Source organism: Alligator sinensis, unplaced genomic scaffold (assembly GCF_000455745.1).
Source record: "Alligator sinensis unplaced genomic scaffold, ASM45574v1 scaffold281_1, whole genome shotgun sequence".
Classification (NCBI taxonomy): domain Eukaryota; kingdom Metazoa; phylum Chordata; order Crocodylia; family Alligatoridae; genus Alligator; species Alligator sinensis.
Window position 1 is genome coordinate 1,494,761 of NW_005842306.1, and position 19,568 is coordinate 1,514,328.

Here is a 19,568-nt window from a genome sequence, read left to right on the forward strand (position 1 = left end):
CTGGTATCTGGAGGAGGTGTCACTTAACTCAAGTATTTTTAGGCAGAGTAACGCTGAGCACATCAGGAAAGCAATGACAAAGCAGGATTACGGCTCTGTGCTGCATACAAATTTAATGGTAGATATTGGAAGGTATGAGAATTCTTATAATGCTGCATACATAAGCTTCATGCTGAAATAATGCTCATAATAAATTGCAACCATTCTGCTCAGCCCAGGAATTCAGAAAAAAAAAAATTTTGATGGCTGTGAAAGCTTGGACAGCGTCTCTTGCACAAAAATGCAAGACAGTGGTTAAGGCAAGACCGGATTGTGGTGACAAGTCTGCTACAAAAAAATAAAAATAAATAAAACAACAACTCTCCACTATAGCTGCAACCCATTAAGGCATAGAGAAAGTGGAGCTTGCAGCACCCAATACCAGACCCATTCCATAAAATAAGAGCGACAGTTCCTTTAAAAGGAAAATTGTTGGCAGAGACTTGACACTTATCACATGCATCTATCCAAACGAAGAAAGCAAGAGAGAAAGGCTAAGCTAGTAGGCAAGGAAACTACATATAAATTTCATCTGAGCTAGGAACTTGAGAAGACAAAAGACTAAATATACATTTCAAGCAAAATTTGTAAAAGGTGCACTAAATACAGGGAAGATGTCCTGCACATGAAACACATCCTCAAATTTCTCAAAACAGGCATCCAATGTCTATGGTGTTACCAATGTCTCAATCATTCAATGACTGGAGTTTTATAAAAAGACCAGCACCTTGTACAGGCAATTGCAAATTTGCCCCATTGTTAAACAAATACCCAAAGACAGGTCCAGTAACCAGTGCCTTTAGGTATCCTGTTTAGCCACTCAAGACCCATCACATTTAATTACCAAGCTAGTCAGTAGCTGCAAGAAATACAAGTCTTCACACCTGGACAAATCCAAAAACAGGAAGGGGGCAATTTAACAATTGTAATGTGATGGTTCCCCTTTTCTTCCCTGTTTTGTTCAGACTTTAATCAACCAACCAGCAAGGAAAAATGCTTTGAAGCTATACAATTAAAACAGTATAAAAAGCAAGACAGAACTGCCAGCAAGGTGTATTATTATGGGGAAACATAATAATCTGCAGGCAGGCAGATCAGGGGCTTGCCAGCACCCCTGGGAGGGCTGCCAGGACTGTGCTGGAGTCCTCCTGGAGGTGCGAGCCCCTGATCTGCCTGCCAGACAAGTGAAGCCAGGTGCTGCCGCCTGAGATCGGTGCCAGAAAGATCAGTGCTGCCACTGGTCCCAGGTGGCAGCACTCATCTCCTGTCACCCGGCAGGCCGACTGGTAGACTGAACCCCGGGGAGGACTCCAGCACAGCCCGCGCAGCTCTCTCAAGGGTGCTGGCAGGCCCCCGATCTGACTGCCTGCTGACAGGAGACAGGTGCTGCCTCCTGGGGCCAGCGGCACGGAGCTGAGGCAGATCAGCTGGTGTGGGGACCCTTCCCTGCCCCGGGATCAGGGTGGCGGGTCCCCACACCAGCTGATCTGTCCTGGGCCTCTCACCCTCCTTCAGCTGGCTCCAGTACAGAGCCGGGGCAGATCAGCTGGTGTGGGGGCCCTCCCTAGCTCCAGGATCAGGGCGGCGGGTCCCCACATTACCTGATCTGCCCTGGCCCCATACTGGAACTGGCTGGAGGAGGGTGCAGGGCCCAGGGCAGATCAGCAGGTGTGGAGACCCTCCCCTGCCCCGGGATCAGGGCAACAGGTTCCCACACCTCCTGATCTGCCCCAGCCCCATATCCGAGTCAGCTGGATGAGGCCCAGTGCGGGGGGAGGAGGGGAGGGAGTGTGGCACAGCCCCGGGGCTGCACTCTGCCCCCTGCACTGGGCTCGGGTCTCAGCAGCCTGCAGCCCCTTTCAACTCAGCCCGGTGGCAGGAGGTGGAGCGCAGCCCCAGCTCTGCCCACCTCCCACTACCAGGCTGAGCTCCATGGGGCTGGCAGAGCCCATCAGAGCACAGCCTGGCGGCGGGAGGCAGGGAGAGCCAGGGCTGCGCTCTCTGCTGGGCTGAACCACATGGGGCTGCGGAGTGTAGCCCTGGCTTTCCCCTGCCTCACACTACCTGGCTGCTGCTTCAAAATTTGAAATGTTTCAAAATGTTTCGACTGGCCTCGTTTCGTTTCAAGGCTGTTTCGAAGTCCTCTGTTTCATTTCAATTTCACTGTTCTGAGCTCAAAGCAATTCAAAACAGAGTCAAAATGAAACAGCCGGTGAAATTTCACACAGCCCTATAAGATAGTACTGTCCCTGAAAGTACTCTCCTATGCTGGCGTAATTTACCACGATTAAACACATGTGTAGGTGATGACCACGGGTGTATGTTGTGCACTAGCTGGGGGATAGACTTCTGCCTGTTGCCTAGCCCCACAGCTCCACACTTTCAGCACGCTCATGCTCCAGCTAGCCTCTCTGCCACCCAATCTCACCATCCTAAGCCTGGGGCTGATATCCGGACTCCCCCCGCTGCACCCCTCCCGCCACGCCCCTTGCCAGCCTGGGCCTACTTCACCTCAGCTCAAACTGCTAATCTGCACCAGCTCAAATTCCTGCTGCCCCAGGCCCAGGAGTAGTTTACTCTCACTCAGACTGCCCCAGCATTTATTGCTTCACACCAACTACACATGTGGACACAGCCAAATTAATCCCGCTTCTAATTTGTTTTATAAAAATAGAAAAGCACATGTAAACACATTCTACCTCTTCGTAGTTTAATTTTTTTTAATTACTAATTAGTCACTTCTGCCACAAGAGTTGTAGAGCCTTATATTAAAATATTTTTTTAAGTACTGACCAGGAATACATTAAATTCCAAGCAATAAATGCAACATAAAAAGATATACAATTCCTAATCCAGAATTCTGAAGAAATTCAATGCATGGGGGACTACATTCAGGGATTCTTTAGCATCTTACCTGGGGTTAGTGAGATTGTAACAGGATTTCCAAATCTGTAGCATGTGTTTACAGGTAAGAAGTGCTTCATCTGGGCCTCTACACAGGGATTCCAGTTTGACTTTTGTAAACAATAATCTAATAGAAAGGAGGATATTAGAAAAAAAAAAAAAAAAAAATCACACAAAAAAAAAAATCAAGCAAAAACCATTATACTTAATTTGAGAGAACTAACACTGATTTGAAAACAAACAGCGAGAACTTCCAATGCCTATACATATAGAAAAACATTGGAGGAGAAACTGAATTGTTAACTTTATATTGCCAAACACTGGAACGGTAGGATTTGACTATTTTTGTCCACATACCACCTTACATGGTCACAAACACCTCATGCACAAAGAGATCGTTTTAATATGAGCTCTGCTGGTAGAGTAATTGATGGTATGATACAAATTTGCTGTTGTGCTTCTCATTTTCTGGTAGAGAAGATGCACGTAGTAAATTAGATGATCTTCACCAAAGTTTGGATTAATGGAGATCTTGTTCTGACACAGAAGACCTTCTTCAGTCAAACTGTATATACACTTGTTCTCACAGGTTCTTAATACATTCATAAAATTAAAAGTCTCCCTACAGTAACAAAGCCATTATTTTGATCCCAAAGAACACCGTTTACATTCTAAGGTTACATTCTAAAGACATAGATGTCAACATGTGGGAGCTGTGTGGGACAAAATGATACACTACTATAAACTTGTCTTCAGGAACTGTTTCTTATTCTTGATAAAAAGTCTGGGTCATTTTTTGTGATCTACAACTCAAGGTTGAAATACTTGACAGCAGAATATATTTTCTTGTAATATGCTCCATCATCAGATCAATCTTGGGAAACCAGTACCTTCAGTGGTAAAATTTGATAGTTATTCTTCATAGGGTAGTAACTATGATGGTTAAATGAGTCAGAAACTAGTAGTATTCTCATCTTAATAACACTATGTATTAATATAATATTTTGATGGCAGCCATAACCTCTTTTGTTGGCTATAAGCAACAAAGCAGGCACATTCATCTACAGCTGGGGTCAGCAACCTACAGCTCAGAGAGATTTGATCTGGCCCACCAAAATACCATGTGGCCCACGGCAACATTCTGCAGAGGGGAGACCCACTGGCAAAGGAAGCAGCAGCCTTAGGGACAAACTACATTAATCTGACCTGCTGTCAGTAAAGAACATTGCCAACCCTTGATCTACAGAAGTTTTGAAAACAGGATATTATTTAGAAGTTAACAATATACAATGATGTTGAATAAAACCAAAAGGGAAAGTGAAAAGGGCTACTTGTTTTTGAAAAGACATGAAAGTACTTTCGCACGGACAGTGTACCTATTACTTTTATTTACTCTTCCACGCCACGCATCATGAGCACCAATAAGTGACAATTCTAAAAGCTGAGCTGTAACTCATTCTGGTAAGAAGAACAATTACACAAGTCTATATGCAATACCTAGTTGTAACAATGAACAGTACATAAAAAAAAAAAAAAAAATTCTTTAACTACTAGGGAAAAAATCAAATGGCCATGTTAGAAAGGACACCATCAGAGTAAAGATGCTAGCCTTGGGGTGAAGGGGGAGGGAATATTAAGAGTAACAAGGAAAACCTTGCTCCAATTCACATTATGTTGCCAAGAACGGAGACACTGAATTTGAGTTTGTATTTCAATTTAAAACTGTAAGCGAATTCAAAATGGCACCTTTAACAACTTGAGAACAGTGCATGAATCATCACGGATCATTACCTATATACAGTAGTATCTATAATGAGCCATTACAAATGAATCCTATTTCAAAGCTGAACTAATAACTGCAAAACATATCAAGTACTTATGTCTTGGCTTCTCCATTCTTCAGACAGACCCATTAGTAAATTCTTCTGCAGAGAAAGTAAATGGGATAAACTTCCTGGATAATTTAAAACAGTCAGTTATTTTCAACCTTTTTAGGCTCGAGACACCCCTCAGAAAATGCCATCTCTTAGTTTTCAATCTTTTTTTGACTAGAGAAAAACTAATAGAGCAATTTTTCTGTGGCAAACAAACCACAACAGAGTAGAATGCTTGTGACACTATGGATTCCTATTTGAAATCTGGAGTCTATTGTGTGAATCATGTTTGGGTGTTGGCACACCTAAGCAGTGATAATACTGTATGCCATCCCTAAAAAGATCTCACAAAACCCTGGTTGAAAATTATTAGTTTAAAAGATAAGATCTTAGTTTAATGGTGTTGATCAATGGGGTCCAACCTTTATCTCAGGTATGCCACAAGTTCACCTTGCACTCTCCCTGAGTGCCACTGATGCTCTTCCTCTGTCCCATCTCTTGGCCTACTTCCTGCCCTACATGCTGTTGACCCCTTCCTGATGTGCCATATGTCACCCACAGCAGCTGCCTGTGCCACAGGTTTGCCACTGCTGGTGTAAACATTGCCAGAAGTTCCAAACACCTGGAAAGAGGTTGTGTAAGTATAACCATATTTACTCTAATGCAAGACAAGGTTTTCATCTCCCATTTAATGCAAGGAAAAGAAGCCTCTGTCTCATATTAGAGTACAAGTAAAGGGTAAAAGGGAAGGGCACAAGCAGTTCCTGCCATTCTAACCCCGCCCCTGACCTGGGATCAGTCAGAGCCACAACAGTCACCTGCACCTCCAGCATTTGCCTTTTCCCCCCATCCACTTACCCACTGCAGCACTGGCTATACTCTGGCGCAATTAGGGGGAGGGGACAGCAGGCTGCAGGCATGGGGCAGCAAGGGGGAGGTACAAACCTAACCCCAAATGGTTAGATTCTACACTTAGAAAATGATAACAAATTTATAATTTCCCATGTATACCATCTAATTATGGGAGTGTGGGGGTCTACCAAGTTCAACTTGTCTTAGATTCAGGTAAATACCATAAATTAGAAATTAAATCTCAGATTTAATCAGTTACACTGCTACATATAATGATAGGAAGCAGGAAAGAATACAAATAAAGCGACTATCATAACATTAAAATGGAAGGACCAAAGTCCCTTAATTCAATTACTAACTTAGTTGCCCCAAGTTACAAATTAATGCGTGGCAGTCAAGGAGGGGAGATGGATTTGCAATTTTTTTTACCCTGAATACAGGCTTCAAAGTTGCAAACACCAGCTGCAAACCATCAAAAGTTCTTTCCCCCAAGGTTGAATGGCTCAAGAGGACAGAATAACTAAAGCTTTAGAAATGTTTACTGAGACCCAGATTGAGGAAACCAGCTACAGTCCTCACTGGATGAATTATTGATTGAGTTTCAGGGAAGAGGGACCTGTAGATCTAAGCAAGGTATAGGTAAATGAGGTGGCATATGTATTTTATAAAAGTATCTTATGGCACCACAGAGTGGCATAACATTCTAGGTGAAAAAAGCACTGGTCTTTTCTGTTAGTGGAAAGAGATAGTTAAAAGAAATGGAGAGAGAAGGAAGAATAGAAGCACCCAGGAAAATGTGAAAAAAACATTTAGAAGGTAAAAGGTAGGACTACTTTAACTGCTCCTTTACACACTGTCCCAAGATGCAATGCCGGATGCAATGCATCTGAGGGTGCTGAGGAAACTGACTGATGTGACTGCAGAGCTGCTAGCCATTATCTTTGAAAAATCATGGCAAATGGTGGAGGTCCCGGATAACTGGAAAAGGGCAAATATTGTGCCCATTTTTAAGAAAGAGAAGAAGGAGGATACAGGGAACTACAGACTGGTCAGCTTTACCTCAATCCCCAGAAAAATCATGAAGCAGGTCCTCAAAGAATCCATTTCAAAGCACTTGGAGAAGAAAGTAATCAGGAACAGTCAGCATGGATTCACCAAGGGCAAGTCATGCCTGACCAACTGGATTGCCTTCCATGATGAGATAACTGGCTCCGTGAATGCCGGGAAAGCAGTAAACGTAATATACCTTGACTTTAGTAAGGCTTTTGATACCATCCTACACCATTCCTGCAAGCAAGCTGAGGTAGTATGGGTTGGATGAATGGATTTTAAGGTACACAGAAAGCTGGCTGGATTGTCAGGCTCAATGGGTAGTAATCAAGGGCTCAATGTCTAGCTAGCAGCCAGTACGAAGTAGAGTTCCCAAGGGGTTGGTCCTGGGGCCAGTTTTGTTCAATATCTTCATTAATGATCTGGAAATGGGCTGGATTGCACCCTCAGCAAGGCTGTAGATGACACCAAGCTGGGTAGTGTAGTAGATACACTGGAGAGTAGGGCTATGATTCAGAGTGACCTAGACAAATTTGTGGACTGGGCCAAAAGGAATCTCATGTGGTTCAACAAGGACAAATGCTAAGTCCTGCACTTAGGATGAAACAATCCCAGGCACCGCTACAGCCTGGGGACCGACTGGCTAAGCAGCAACTCTGCAGAAAAGGACCTGGGGGTTACAGTAGACTACAAATTGGATATGGGTCAGTAGTTTGTCCTTGTTGCCAAGAAGGCTAACAGCATACTGGGCTGCATTCATAGTGTTGCCAGCAGATCAAGGGGAGTAATCATTCTGTTCTACTCTGCACTGGTGAGGCCACATCTGGAGTACTCTGTCCAGTTTTGGGTCTCCCACTATAGAAGGGATGTGGACAAGTTGAAGAGAGTCCAGTGGAAAGCAATGGAAATGGTTCGGCAGCTGGGGCACGTGACTTCTGAGAAGAGGCTGAGGGAACTGGGCTTATTTAGTCTAGAGAAGATAAAACTGAGGCAGCATTTAATAGCAGCCTTTAGCTACCTGAAGGGTGGTTCCAAAGAGGATGGAGCTGGACTGTTCTCAGTGGTGACAGATAACAGAACAAGGACCAATGATCCTTGTTTAGAGAGGTTTAAGTTAGATATTAGGAAACTCTCTCACTAGGAGGGCGGTGAAGCACTGAAACAGATTACCTATGCAGGTGGTGGAATCTCCATCCTTGGAGGTTTTTAAGGCCTGGCTTGACAAAGCCTTGGCTGGAATGATCTAGTTGGGGATGGTCCTGCTTTGAGCACGAGGTTGGACTAGATGACCTCCTGAGGTCTTTTCCAACTCTAATTTTCTATGATTCTAAGATATCCTTTGAGCAATGCTTTTCCAACGGTACACTGAAACCAGATCCTCCTCAGTGATAGAGGCAACTGCAGGTCCCATCTGAGATGCCTAAACTGAAAGCAGCCTCATGAATCATCAAGGCCACTTCCCTACTATCACAGACAACCACGTTATATCCTCTCTACTTCTTCATCTGAGGGGTATTCATTAAGTACCTAACTACCTTATTTAGAAGTACACCAAGGCCTAAAGAATGTCATAGGTCAAAGAACTAATTTTTTACATGCTCATCATTGGACATTTTCTTCTGATCTGTACCAGGCTATGCTGAAGCGAGTCATTCACTAAAAATTGGAAAAACAGAAAAGAAAGTAATGGGGAGTGATCAAATACTTGCAAAAGCTTGACCTTAAAGTAAATTCATGGACATGGGGCGCATGTACACGAAACACTTAACTTTGCATTAGCATAGTTTATGTGCACATGCTTACTTTATAATAAACCTCCATAATACCAAGTATATTTGCTTCCTGCAAATGTAAGTAGCAAGTTTATTTAGCATTAATGGTGCTCTTGTGCTCGTGTAGACACCCGATTGGGAGCAAAATCTGTTTCTGGTTAGCCGTCTACCGGGGGTGGGGGATGGCTTCCTACCCCCAGGAGCTGCCTGCTGCTGGGGTGGGCTCAGGAGCCAGGGTGGGGAGTATGGAAGCTCCAAGCCCCTGCTCTGAGATTGTGACAGGGGAACAGGGGCAGGGAGATCCTTATGTCCCAGCCCCCACTCCGCCATTGCAATCAGACAGCAGGGGCCAGTGATGGGAGACCCTTAATCTCCCAGTACTGGCTCCACGACTGTAGGGTAGCTTAGTGCACAGTAAATCTAGGCTGGAGTAAATGCATGGTGTAGATGTGCCCAAAGTTGCTACAGTGGCATATGACTTCCCTCCATGCATCATGGTTAAGCATCACCACAGCACCACAATAGAAACCCCAAAAAACAAACAAACAAACACCAAAACACAAAGAAGATGAATGCCAGAATGCCTAGCCCTGATGAGAAGACATGACTTGATATTTCCAGCAAACTTGGGGGACTCTTTCAAGCAATCCCCCCAAAATTCAGATATAGAACTGTGCCTCTGGATCCAAGTAGCAATGCCAGGTCTTGCCAAAGAAATAGCACTGCATGAAGTGAAAGCACAAATAGTCTCCACGTCCTATGAAATTTTATTTGATCATGGTTATAGTTTTTTGGGACAGGGAAGGGATGATAAAGATCTTTGATCTTGCTTGATAAGAAGATTTGTTTATGGGGCATTTCACTGATAACGTGGTGACTACAGCAAATCAAGCAGTTATAGTAGAAGCCTTATGAACTTTCTATAGAATGCAATTAGCTCTTATATTTTACAGGAATTTTAGGACATTATATTCAGAACATGCTTTGTGATCCAGAGGCAGCATGAGCTGCAGAAGTTCAGGCTGCTATTCAGATCCAAGTACGCAGGCTAAATAATTACATAAATACTGCCATAGGTATCTCTATGGTCTCACTGTCAAATTCTGTTGTGAATCAAAACCCTCGCTATCATAATCGGATATAATTTAGCATGCTGATGAAAGACTAACATTTTCAGTACGCTTGCTTGGATTAAGTTTCGTCTACATTTTTGTTTTATTCCTGGTTTTTTTTCCCTAAATGTATTGTTTCTTTTTATCTGTAGCACTTCCTATGAGAGTTTGTATTGTTTAAGTGAAGACAGAAAAACAGCCCAAAGAAAGTCTTTTGCACCACCACAAATCTAGCTGAAAGAAGATGCAATTAAGAACATTAAATAACAGCTTTTCACATTTTTTAAATCTACTGAAAAGTTCTGGGCTACTGAAAAGGTGTGGGCAAAACATAAAGAAAGTCATGTGAAGGATGGAAGATTCATTGTGAAGACATTAAAGAAAAACACATTAATCAGGACACAGAAGAATGAAGCAAGACAAAATTCTATTTAAGCAGCTGGTTAAATAATGGGGAAGGATTATACTTCCTGCTTTCCTTATTTACATACTATGAATGGAAAACTTTTAATATGGGGGTTATAGGCCTTCCAATATGCAACCAATTTCTCTGGGTCCCTACAGTCTACATTAAGGGGTCACCTTTCTCTGAATCCTCAGTCACTTCCTCCCTAACCGGAAAAGAAGATTAAGGAAGGACACTACTGTCCACTAAAGCTCCCTTTTTGCTTATAAGCACAAAGGCTAGGGACAGAAGTTGGACATAAATCAGTGTGCTTAGAAACTGGTTCAAATCTCTAACACAACAGAAGTTCAGTGCACATAAACCGCTTTCAAAATAGCTGAAACTGGTTTAAAGATAAACCTGGATGTATGTAGCATCAGACTTAACCGATTTAGGTTAAATGGATGTATTGAACTTCTAATCCAGATCCCCTCCAGATTCAAGTTAATTCACAGTCCCCAGCACCCCAGGATGCTTTGTACCTCCCCCACAAACCCCACTTGCAGGGTGGGGTGGGCTAGCTTTGGCCCAAGCTATCTGCTCCAGCTGAGCAGGGAGGCATGCTCTAGTGCCCCAAGGCAGAACATCCCTGACTAAACCATTTTAGCTAAAATAGGCAGCTATGGAAAAGCTAGAGAACCCCTCCCCCTGCCCCCAAAATCTAGGCAAGGGTTTGAAAATTAGATGGAGGGTGGGGCAGGTTCCAAAACAAAAGGACAATTAACTTCCCCTCCCTCCCATCTATCATTGGCCAACCAAAGGAAGATGGCTCAGTTTTGTATTCCCAGGTATGCTCACTACCCCAGAGCTATTCACCAAATGAAGGTCTAAGCAAATCTCTTCACCTGACATAGTATATAGGCGAGGCATATTGGCCGATACGATCCAATTTCTGATACAGCTGCATGCAGCTGGTAAGTCTGTTGTGGTGGAAGGGGAGCGGGGGAGAGAAGGGGCATGGGGGTGCAGATCAAGGCCCTGCAGTGAGGGAGTGGGGCTGTGGCTGGGTAGGGGGGCTGGGGCAGGCACTGCCCAGCCAAGGTCTGTGGGCTGGGGCAGCACCAGGCTCTTCCCAGTATGGGGCTGGCTTGGGACGGTTGGCAGTGGCACTGGGAGGAGAACTACAGAAGAGATTGCAGCCACCCAAAATTTCACCATAGTTTCCCCATAGCCCTCCCAGCCAGCGCCACCACTGCTGCACGCCCTGAATGCAGCTCCGGCCCAAACCTGCCCCACCACGTGCCAGGAAGAGCCTGGTGCACCCCACCCCACCTCGACTGGGCAGCCCCTACACCAGCCCCTGCCCGACTCCCTCCCTCACTTCAGGTGGCGTTGATCTGCCTCCCCATGCCCCTTCCCTCCCCCCCTCCCCTTCCACCACAACCGACTTATCAGCTACACACAACTCTCCAAGCTGTCAGGCTCTGCTCCTTACTCCCAGTGTGCTGCAGTGTGGCTGTGTGCATGCATGGGCATTTATCAGCTAAATTATCAACCACATCAGGACAATTTCCAATACAATCAGTTTTCTTTATATCAGTGCCAATCTAATATTGGACCGATGTATCAGTGCACCTCGAATATATAGTTTAGTCAAGCACAAGCTACTGGCTTTAGTGCAGGGATAAATGTGTAAATTTAATGCCCTGTTATAGACAGCAGGTCAGAGTAGATGGTTTTAACATATGCTTGTGTCCCTAAATTCTATGAATTTATCGAAACAACCCAAGTTTGACAAATAACCCTTTAATGTTTGATGCAGAGTTACTTCAGGTTCAAATTAAAGTACACTCCGATTCAATTTCTGCATATCAGGAGGTTTGGTGTTCATCAAAAGTGAAAGATGGCATTATTTCAGAAATTTAAGCCTACAGGAAGAATGCCAACATGAAAACACGCTAAGGTAGAATGAATTTTACTTCATGTACAAGCCACCTTATTTTAAAAGAAATTTGGACTGCATCAATTCTATCAAGTATTTATCAATATACCCAACATAGTAACTCAAATACATATAAAGCCAGACTTCTAGATATATGCTGCATGTACCAAGTTGATTGCATACAAAGTGATGCCAGACCTAACCAACCAGGTCCATTGTGACTTTTCAGTGGTAAGAAGAATTTCTCAGAGAGATCTAAGTGGACTTTGGGACAATTTTAAAAGTTTGTGTATTTTAAGACGTATTTTGTATAACACTGTTGCCTAACAGAAGGTATAACAGAATTAGAAGAGTAATTTCATGATGATTTATTTTGAAGTTTTTTTAGAAGAAAATTGAATCAATAGGCACCTCTACCTATCAATAAGCTATGCTTGCCATATGACAGACAGCAACCTCTCTCTCCTCAGTCACATAAGGTTCTCATTTTTGCTGAAAGTATCAACAAATCTGGAAGGATTCTTCCTCATCCTAACATTACGTACAAACAAAACATAATTAACAAGAACAGGTTACTGAATACAGGTATCAGTAAACCCTGTTCATACAACTTTTCAGCTACTGACATTTACTTATTTATTTATTCATTCAGTTTATACACCTCTCCCCAACAAAGACCCAGGGTGGCTTAACAGTCTAATTTCTTCCAAAAGCCTGATAATCTGAACCAACCCCCAACCCTACAAAAACCCTAAAGCAAAATACCTTAGCTTTTTCCACTCCTGTCCCAACACACTAACTCTGCTGTTTGCATTGCTTATAAAAACAATATAATGAAAAAGAGTAAACAAACTTCTATTATGCCCATCCTGATTACTAGGAAAGTCTCTTCCAGTTTTGAGCAGACAACCAGTTCACCAGGTCTTCTTTTGTCACATGAGAGCAGCAGCCAAGAAAAAGGGACAGAACCAAGTAAACTCTGGACAAGGAATCTGATCTGCCAGAGTCACAAAACAGTTTCCTGAAAAAGGTTCAGAGAACTCATGCTGGCCAATTTCCTCTGGAGCATTTATGCCTCAATCACTATTTCTACTATGCATTTCTCATAATGAAGTATCAATATTTCTGCTTATGAACAAGAGAAGCAGTTCAATTTATATATACCATATTGGCCTGACTCCCACGCCTTGCCTCCCCACCATGCTGCTGCATTCTCTGCTGTAGCAGTGCGGAATAGAGGAAGGGAAGACAAACCAATTGGTAAAAAGGTGATCTAAAGGAGAATCATCAATATTTACATTCTGCCAAGATGTACAAAGTGAGCCAACTAGATTAGGTTAAATCCCACTGTCAAACAGAAAAGGTGCACCTACACAGCTTTCTAAACAGTGGTGTGCCTGGTACACTGGGATTTCCTACCCAAAGCCATCAGTTTCTGCCTCGCTTCCTTCCCCTGACCAAGCTAGAATTCTCTGTATTCAAAGAAGAAAAATGGAAGCTAAGATACGTGCCTGTACATGAGTGTGGAGGCTGCTCCGATGCACTGTAATTACAGCTCATCAGAGCAGACTCAAGTAATTGAGTCTGCTGGAACGTGGACTCCCACATCTCACGCATCAGTGTCCCTGCACTTCAAAACGGTGGTGGGGGTGCTTAAACTGAAGCTCATTTGCCAAGCTTTAGTTTATTTGCCAAGTTCAAGCACCCCTACCACCATTTTGAAGTGCAGGGACACTGATGCACAAGACGGTGCAGCACTTTAAATAAAATGGCTCATGGAGCCGCTCTAATTAAAGCATCACCACCCTCCTCCCCCGAAGCAGATGTAAAAGTACCCGGAGAGACCGCAGGGAAGACTTGAAGTTCAGTCTGCATATGACGGGTGTCAAATATACAGCCCAAAGAATTAAGTTGTCCAATCCACAGGGCTCCCACAGGATCCAAGAATTCGGGGGCAGGGTAAACAAGGTGGGCCCCACTGCCAAAATCCAGGATATGGAGCCCCTTTGGATGCATCTCAGCAGTGGGGGCGAGTGATGCCTGTGTTAAAGTCCGCCGCTGGCTGCTGCCATGGTCTGGATCCAGCTCACAAGGACCCCCTGTTCTACACGAATCAGACACAAGGGCCCCTCAGACTGTCAATAAGTGCCAGTGTTGATTTTTTTTTTTTTTTTTGTTATGTGACCATCTGAGACCAGCAATTTATTACATTCTGGTGGCTGAGGGACTAGCTATGAGAAAAAATGGACTTTCTGTGACTAATGACTAAAGGAAGTGATTAAAAAGCCTCTATTACACTACTGGCTCCCAAAAACAGCATCCCTCAAACAGTCCTCAGGGACCAGGAAAAAAATAATTAAATATAATTGTCAGTTAGGTTGAGCCATTTTCTTAAATGATTTTATGGCATACTCTTAGAAGGAAACATTTCTACCACACTTCAACATATGTAAATGTTTAAACAGTGAACTTCAGTTGTCTTCAGACCTGTTACCATGTCTTTCCTTTCCGAGATTACTGCTTAACATTAAAATAACACACTTGCATTCCTCAAATAGTCCTCCTGTTTCTTACTTCTGCTACTTGAAGGGCCTGTCAGCTGTTATCCCTTGGAGTTGTCACTAATTTGAAGCATATTAGCAGTTATTATTTATTGCTTATTGTATATCAAGTAGCTTTTTGTTAAATCATGCTGATCTCCAGTAACATAGTGGTTTATTGAAACTGTAACATAACACTATAAGTAAAAAAAAAAAAAGCTAAAGTGAAGAAAGCAACTTTATAAATATTTCATTAAGAAACATAACTTCACCTAACCAAGTGATTATTTATTTATTCATTTATTCATGGTGGAGCATGAAACAGAATAAATAAAAAATGGTATTTAAAGATTACATACTATAAATAGCTTGGGCCACAAAGAATATGTACCTAGTCAGAAGAGAATGAAGAGTTTGAGAATTGTTAATATGGAGATTTGGCATAAACAATTTTCACCCTAAGCTCTTCTTTCTTTTTGGGACTGTGATTTCACATACAATAGACAAGTTCCTCACAAAATGTTAAAATGGATATGAATCAATATCTATTCTTTTCCTTGTTTTCTTTTCTGTAGTATTTACTAGAATTCCTAGTAATCAACAGAGATTTACATTATTCATTTCATACTGGCTTGTTTTTATGAGAAACAAAAAGGAGAAAACTGAAGGATAAAACTGCTCTTTGCAATCAGATAAAGAGAGCCTCTTAATTTATTTATTGAACCTTCTTTGGAGACTTGCCCAATTAGTCATTATGCCATGGCTCATCACCAACATTTGAGTGTCTAATGCATCTAAGCCTAGGCGATCTTCATCTAGCCAATAATGCTGGGGCAAGTGCTGTGATACTTTAAGTCAAAAGCAGAGGAAAGTTCCTCATGTAAAATCCTGAATGGTTAGGATGGGGAAAGAGAGCTACTGGAAAATGAACTACACAGGAGCACAACAGCTCTATCTGGCCCTGAACAAAATATTTTTCATTTGCTTTCCCCTTAGCATTTCCACAATTCTTACATCAGTAGCATAAGTTTCACTAAGCTGTAGTTCACAAAACAACAGCTTTAAAAGTAAATACATGTGGAGTAAAGGAGGGAGAGAAGAGAGAGAAAAACGCAGCCACTATGTGCTTAATGCAGTTGCAGTTTAACAGGAAGGTCACCCTAAATCATTTTGACTATGTTTTCAAACCTGCAAACTATTCCACATGTACACTATGCCTAAATCACCCACCAACCACTACTCAAAAAGCCTCAGCTCAAATGCTAAGGGTGACAAATCTAACAAACAAATGAGCCTTTGTGGAATCCAATGTTCTGTTCTCTCATCGGCCCCAGTGGCTGTCTAAAGAGAGTGCTTCACCTTCCCATCCCCTAACTCCCCCAGCACCTTCCCTGAAGCAGCTCTGGCAACAGAGTGCAGAGAAGGAGCAGCAGCTGCAGTGCAAGAGCAACAGCTGAGGGGGAGATGTTGCCTCCTTTTTGCTGGAGGAAAAAAACTGTTCTTCTGATTGCTCAACACATGCCTATGGCAAAAAAGGTGACATTTTCCCCAGCAGCAGCGAATTCCTGGCTGCTGCTCCCACACTGCTGGAGCTGAGAAGGTGCGGGAATGGGGAAGGAGGGGGGCACACAGTACTGCTCAGACACAGTTAAGCCTCTGCATGTATTAACTAAAATGATATTTAAGGGTACTTGTATGAATCCACGCATTGTATCTTCATTTGAGGTCTTGCTGAATTTGAGAAATTTGAGTTTGAAAAGTAAAAAATAAACCTAGAGTGCCAACATAAGGCTTTGTCCCTTTGCATATATTCCTTTGAATTCTGACACCTGTGAATAAAAGCAGCGGGGAAGGAGTTTGTTCTTTAACATAAAATATTATCCTAATTAAAAGAACATGTTATAAGTACTGTTGGATATGAAAGGAGTTCAACTTTCCATCAATGTCATCAGCAAGATAACTTGCAGTTATATTAGGATGTCAAGCATATTGCTTTTAGATTTGTTGTGCATAGCATTCTACAGTCGCAAAATACTTGTTAAGGCTGATGGATTTTTATTATGTTTCCATAGGTTCCTCCCCCCCGAGGTCAGACTGCATATTTATACAATCAATAATAAAGCAAGTAAATGAAGAAATGCATGCCCATGCAATGAAGGGGCTGTGATCTGATGCAAACAGTCCAGCATCACGCATTATTTCTCCCCATACCTCCCCCTTTTTTTCCCCCCTCAGGATGAAAGATTTTTTTTGGCCTAATGCAAGATTTTGATTTCTTAGGAGAAGAGGTCACTTTGAATGGGTATGTTTTTCAGTAGAAGGCTAGGGAGTGGGGTTGTTACTTTATCACATCACAAAGTAGGGTGTCTATAAAACAGGGGGTAGATTTGGGGGTGAAACACTGGTAGCGCATTCAATTGTGCACAGGACAAAAAACAAATTTGGGAATGTACTGAATGTTTTAAAAAAGGATTAAAATATTAACGAGCTGCAGGAAGTGCCATAATCACTTTGCACCTTGGCAAATGCAGCCCCAAACAAGAGAAGGGGACAGTATAAAGGGATCTCTTTTCACAGGCATCTAGAAGGGGAGAGAAAATCGTGTTTGTTATCAGTGGCTGAAGGGGGGGGAAATCAGGCCAGCAAGCATCCAAAGCACTTGTGTAAATTCAAAATTATGGCCAAACGTTCCATTTCGCATAAGTGCCAGATATACTCTATGATGCCATAACTGCAGCTTTGCAGATAAATCCCTATAGAAAATAATCTAATTATATGTAGAATGCCATACACCGTGCTGGGAAATCATGATACAATGACTGGCTGCCATGCAGGTGTCCAAGGGAGGAAAGAGAATAAAAACTTCCACCCATCCTCTTCCAACACAGAGGGACTAGATGCAACCCAAGAGTGCTGTAGGTAGGAGTTAACTATTTCGAGAGAGCAGAAGGAAATAGCTGTCTGCAGAGCAAAGGGAATCTCAAATTCATTTGGTTCAGAAAGCAGCAGAGCTCCAAATCCAATGTGTTTTTTTTCTCCTCCAAGGATTCTTCAGAAATCAGGGACAAATCTGCCAGCATTCAGAAGAAATCTGGGGGTGTCAGCCATTTAAGCCACCATAAAAGAGAAGATGACCCTATATGATACCACTAGGGGCAGCTAAGTAGATGTCTTTGCATCCTTAAATATGCCAGAGCAGATGTCCTTAAGGGTAGTGGAATGGATGACCCCACACTGACTGGCCCTCAAGGGTACCACACAGGTCATTTGCTCTGTATTGTTCTCAATACAAACTGACCCCATGCAGAAGCAGATCAATTTTTAAGTTTCTTGAGGAGCTGGGCAAGGGGAAAAATTCAAAACAAATCTGTCTATGGAATACTACAGAATATAAAATCATCTATACATGAGGCTTTTCCCCAATATTTGGAGAAAAAGAATCAAAATGTTAAGAAACAACTATGAATTAGCTGTAAAGCCTTAATATACTAGGCAAAAATATAGCTAAACCAAAAAAAGTTAAGTCTCCAAATCTGCCCTCCCTCAAAATAAGTGCAGTAGAGTACTAAACAGGAAAATAAATAAAAGCAGGAGGGTCTATGCAAATTACCATCTCAGATACTCACATAAAGTTTTCCGGATATTCACTCAAGGCCATGTCAATAATATTCAAAGCATCATGATAGTGTTTCTGAGCTGAGAGCAAGAGCGCAAGGAGATGCAGAGAGTTTGCATCATCTCCTTGAAGTTGAAGAGCCTGACGAACATAACCCAAAGCTTCTGGTATCTGATTTAAAATGCAGAGAACTGTTATGAGAAGTATTGCCTGCTACAATTTGAATGAATGTATATTAACATTCAGGGTACGTGCAGTGTAGTACACTTCAATGCTATGCAACATTCTAACGAGTCCTGTAAAAACACTAAATCAGAAACATGAAATGAACTTCATAGACTTGACATTTCACAGCAAACTGTAGAAGTTTCAAAGTAATAAACTAACCTATAAAGTGAGATGAATATTGCTGTCAAACATTTTAACATACCTTTAGAATACCAAATTCATTCTGAGATAAATATTGTTGCTTCCTTTCATAATTTATGATACATTCTTAATGAGGTTCTGAAGATATTTTTAACTCTAAACTCAATTCAAGCCTATCCAAACAAAAAAACAGAGCTACTGATTTCTAAACAGCTTTTTCTTTACTGTAAATTTCTGATCTCCTCAGCTGCAGATGTTTTTCCTCAAAGAAAGGTGACAAAGCACTGAAAAAACCCACTAACTTTATATCATGACACAATGCGTTTCTGAATTCAAGTTTTTTTTGGTGCAAAGTCAAAACCATGTACTGAAAAACATTCTCATTCCATTCTAATGTGACATACACACTGATGTCTCTTCTGATCGTTAGCAAAGAAAAGTAATCGTGTAGAGTATGTAAAACTACCATGCTCAAAATTTAATAAAATAAAGTTTGACACAGGAAAAGGCTTAGCATGACGCATACAAAGCAATTCTGAATTATCCTGATTCATGTAATGCAAGATACAGGCCTAGCTCCTTTAAGGGAAAAACAGTACAGAACTCAGGCTCTCTTGTAAGAGCATAACAGATCCCCAACCACTTTTATAGCTTTAAAATATTTGCTGCTGCTTAAAAATCTTTTTTAAACAGATTTGTGTAGTACTGTTCACAACCCCCTCACTTCCAAACCAAATTTTCTTCATGAACAAAAAATCAGATTCATGCACTGAAAAAACAGTGTGCATGCCTGAACCTAACACTATCACGCTTCTACATGGCAGATATGATCCAATTTTTGAGAGAGGATATCCACACAGTGAAGAGCCTTCAAACGTAAAATTTCCATGGCCTTAAAAGAAATAAGAAAACTCTCATCTGTGTTTTATTTCTGACCTCAGTCTACACATGACATGAAGTGCAATACAATCTCCTATGGCAGGGGTGTCAAACTCACCTGGCCCCACAAGCTGAATGAATGGCTAGTGACCAGTCTAAGTGACAGATAGATGGTGTGTGGCCAGCCCTGTGGGCTGGATGCTGTCTATGGACCCCTCCCCGCCTGACCCTATG

The 19,568-nt window shown here is 42.2% G+C and overlaps 1 protein-coding gene across 6 annotated transcripts in view; it reads right to left on the bottom strand.

Moving 5' to 3' along the window:
• Positions 1–19,568, bottom strand: part of TTC7B (tetratricopeptide repeat domain 7B) — a 274,550-nt gene that overhangs the window by 109,784 nt on the left and 145,198 nt on the right. For all 6 annotated transcript variants that reach the window (XM_025209742.1, XM_025209743.1, XM_006028358.2 and 3 more), the window contains 2 exons: positions 18,097–18,257; positions 2,954–3,070 (listed from right to left, as the gene is read on the bottom strand). In XM_025209742.1, the coding sequence (XP_025065527.1) occupies positions 2,954–3,070; positions 18,097–18,257 (278 nt within the window). The remainder of the gene's footprint in view (positions 1–2,953; positions 3,071–18,096; positions 18,258–19,568) is intronic.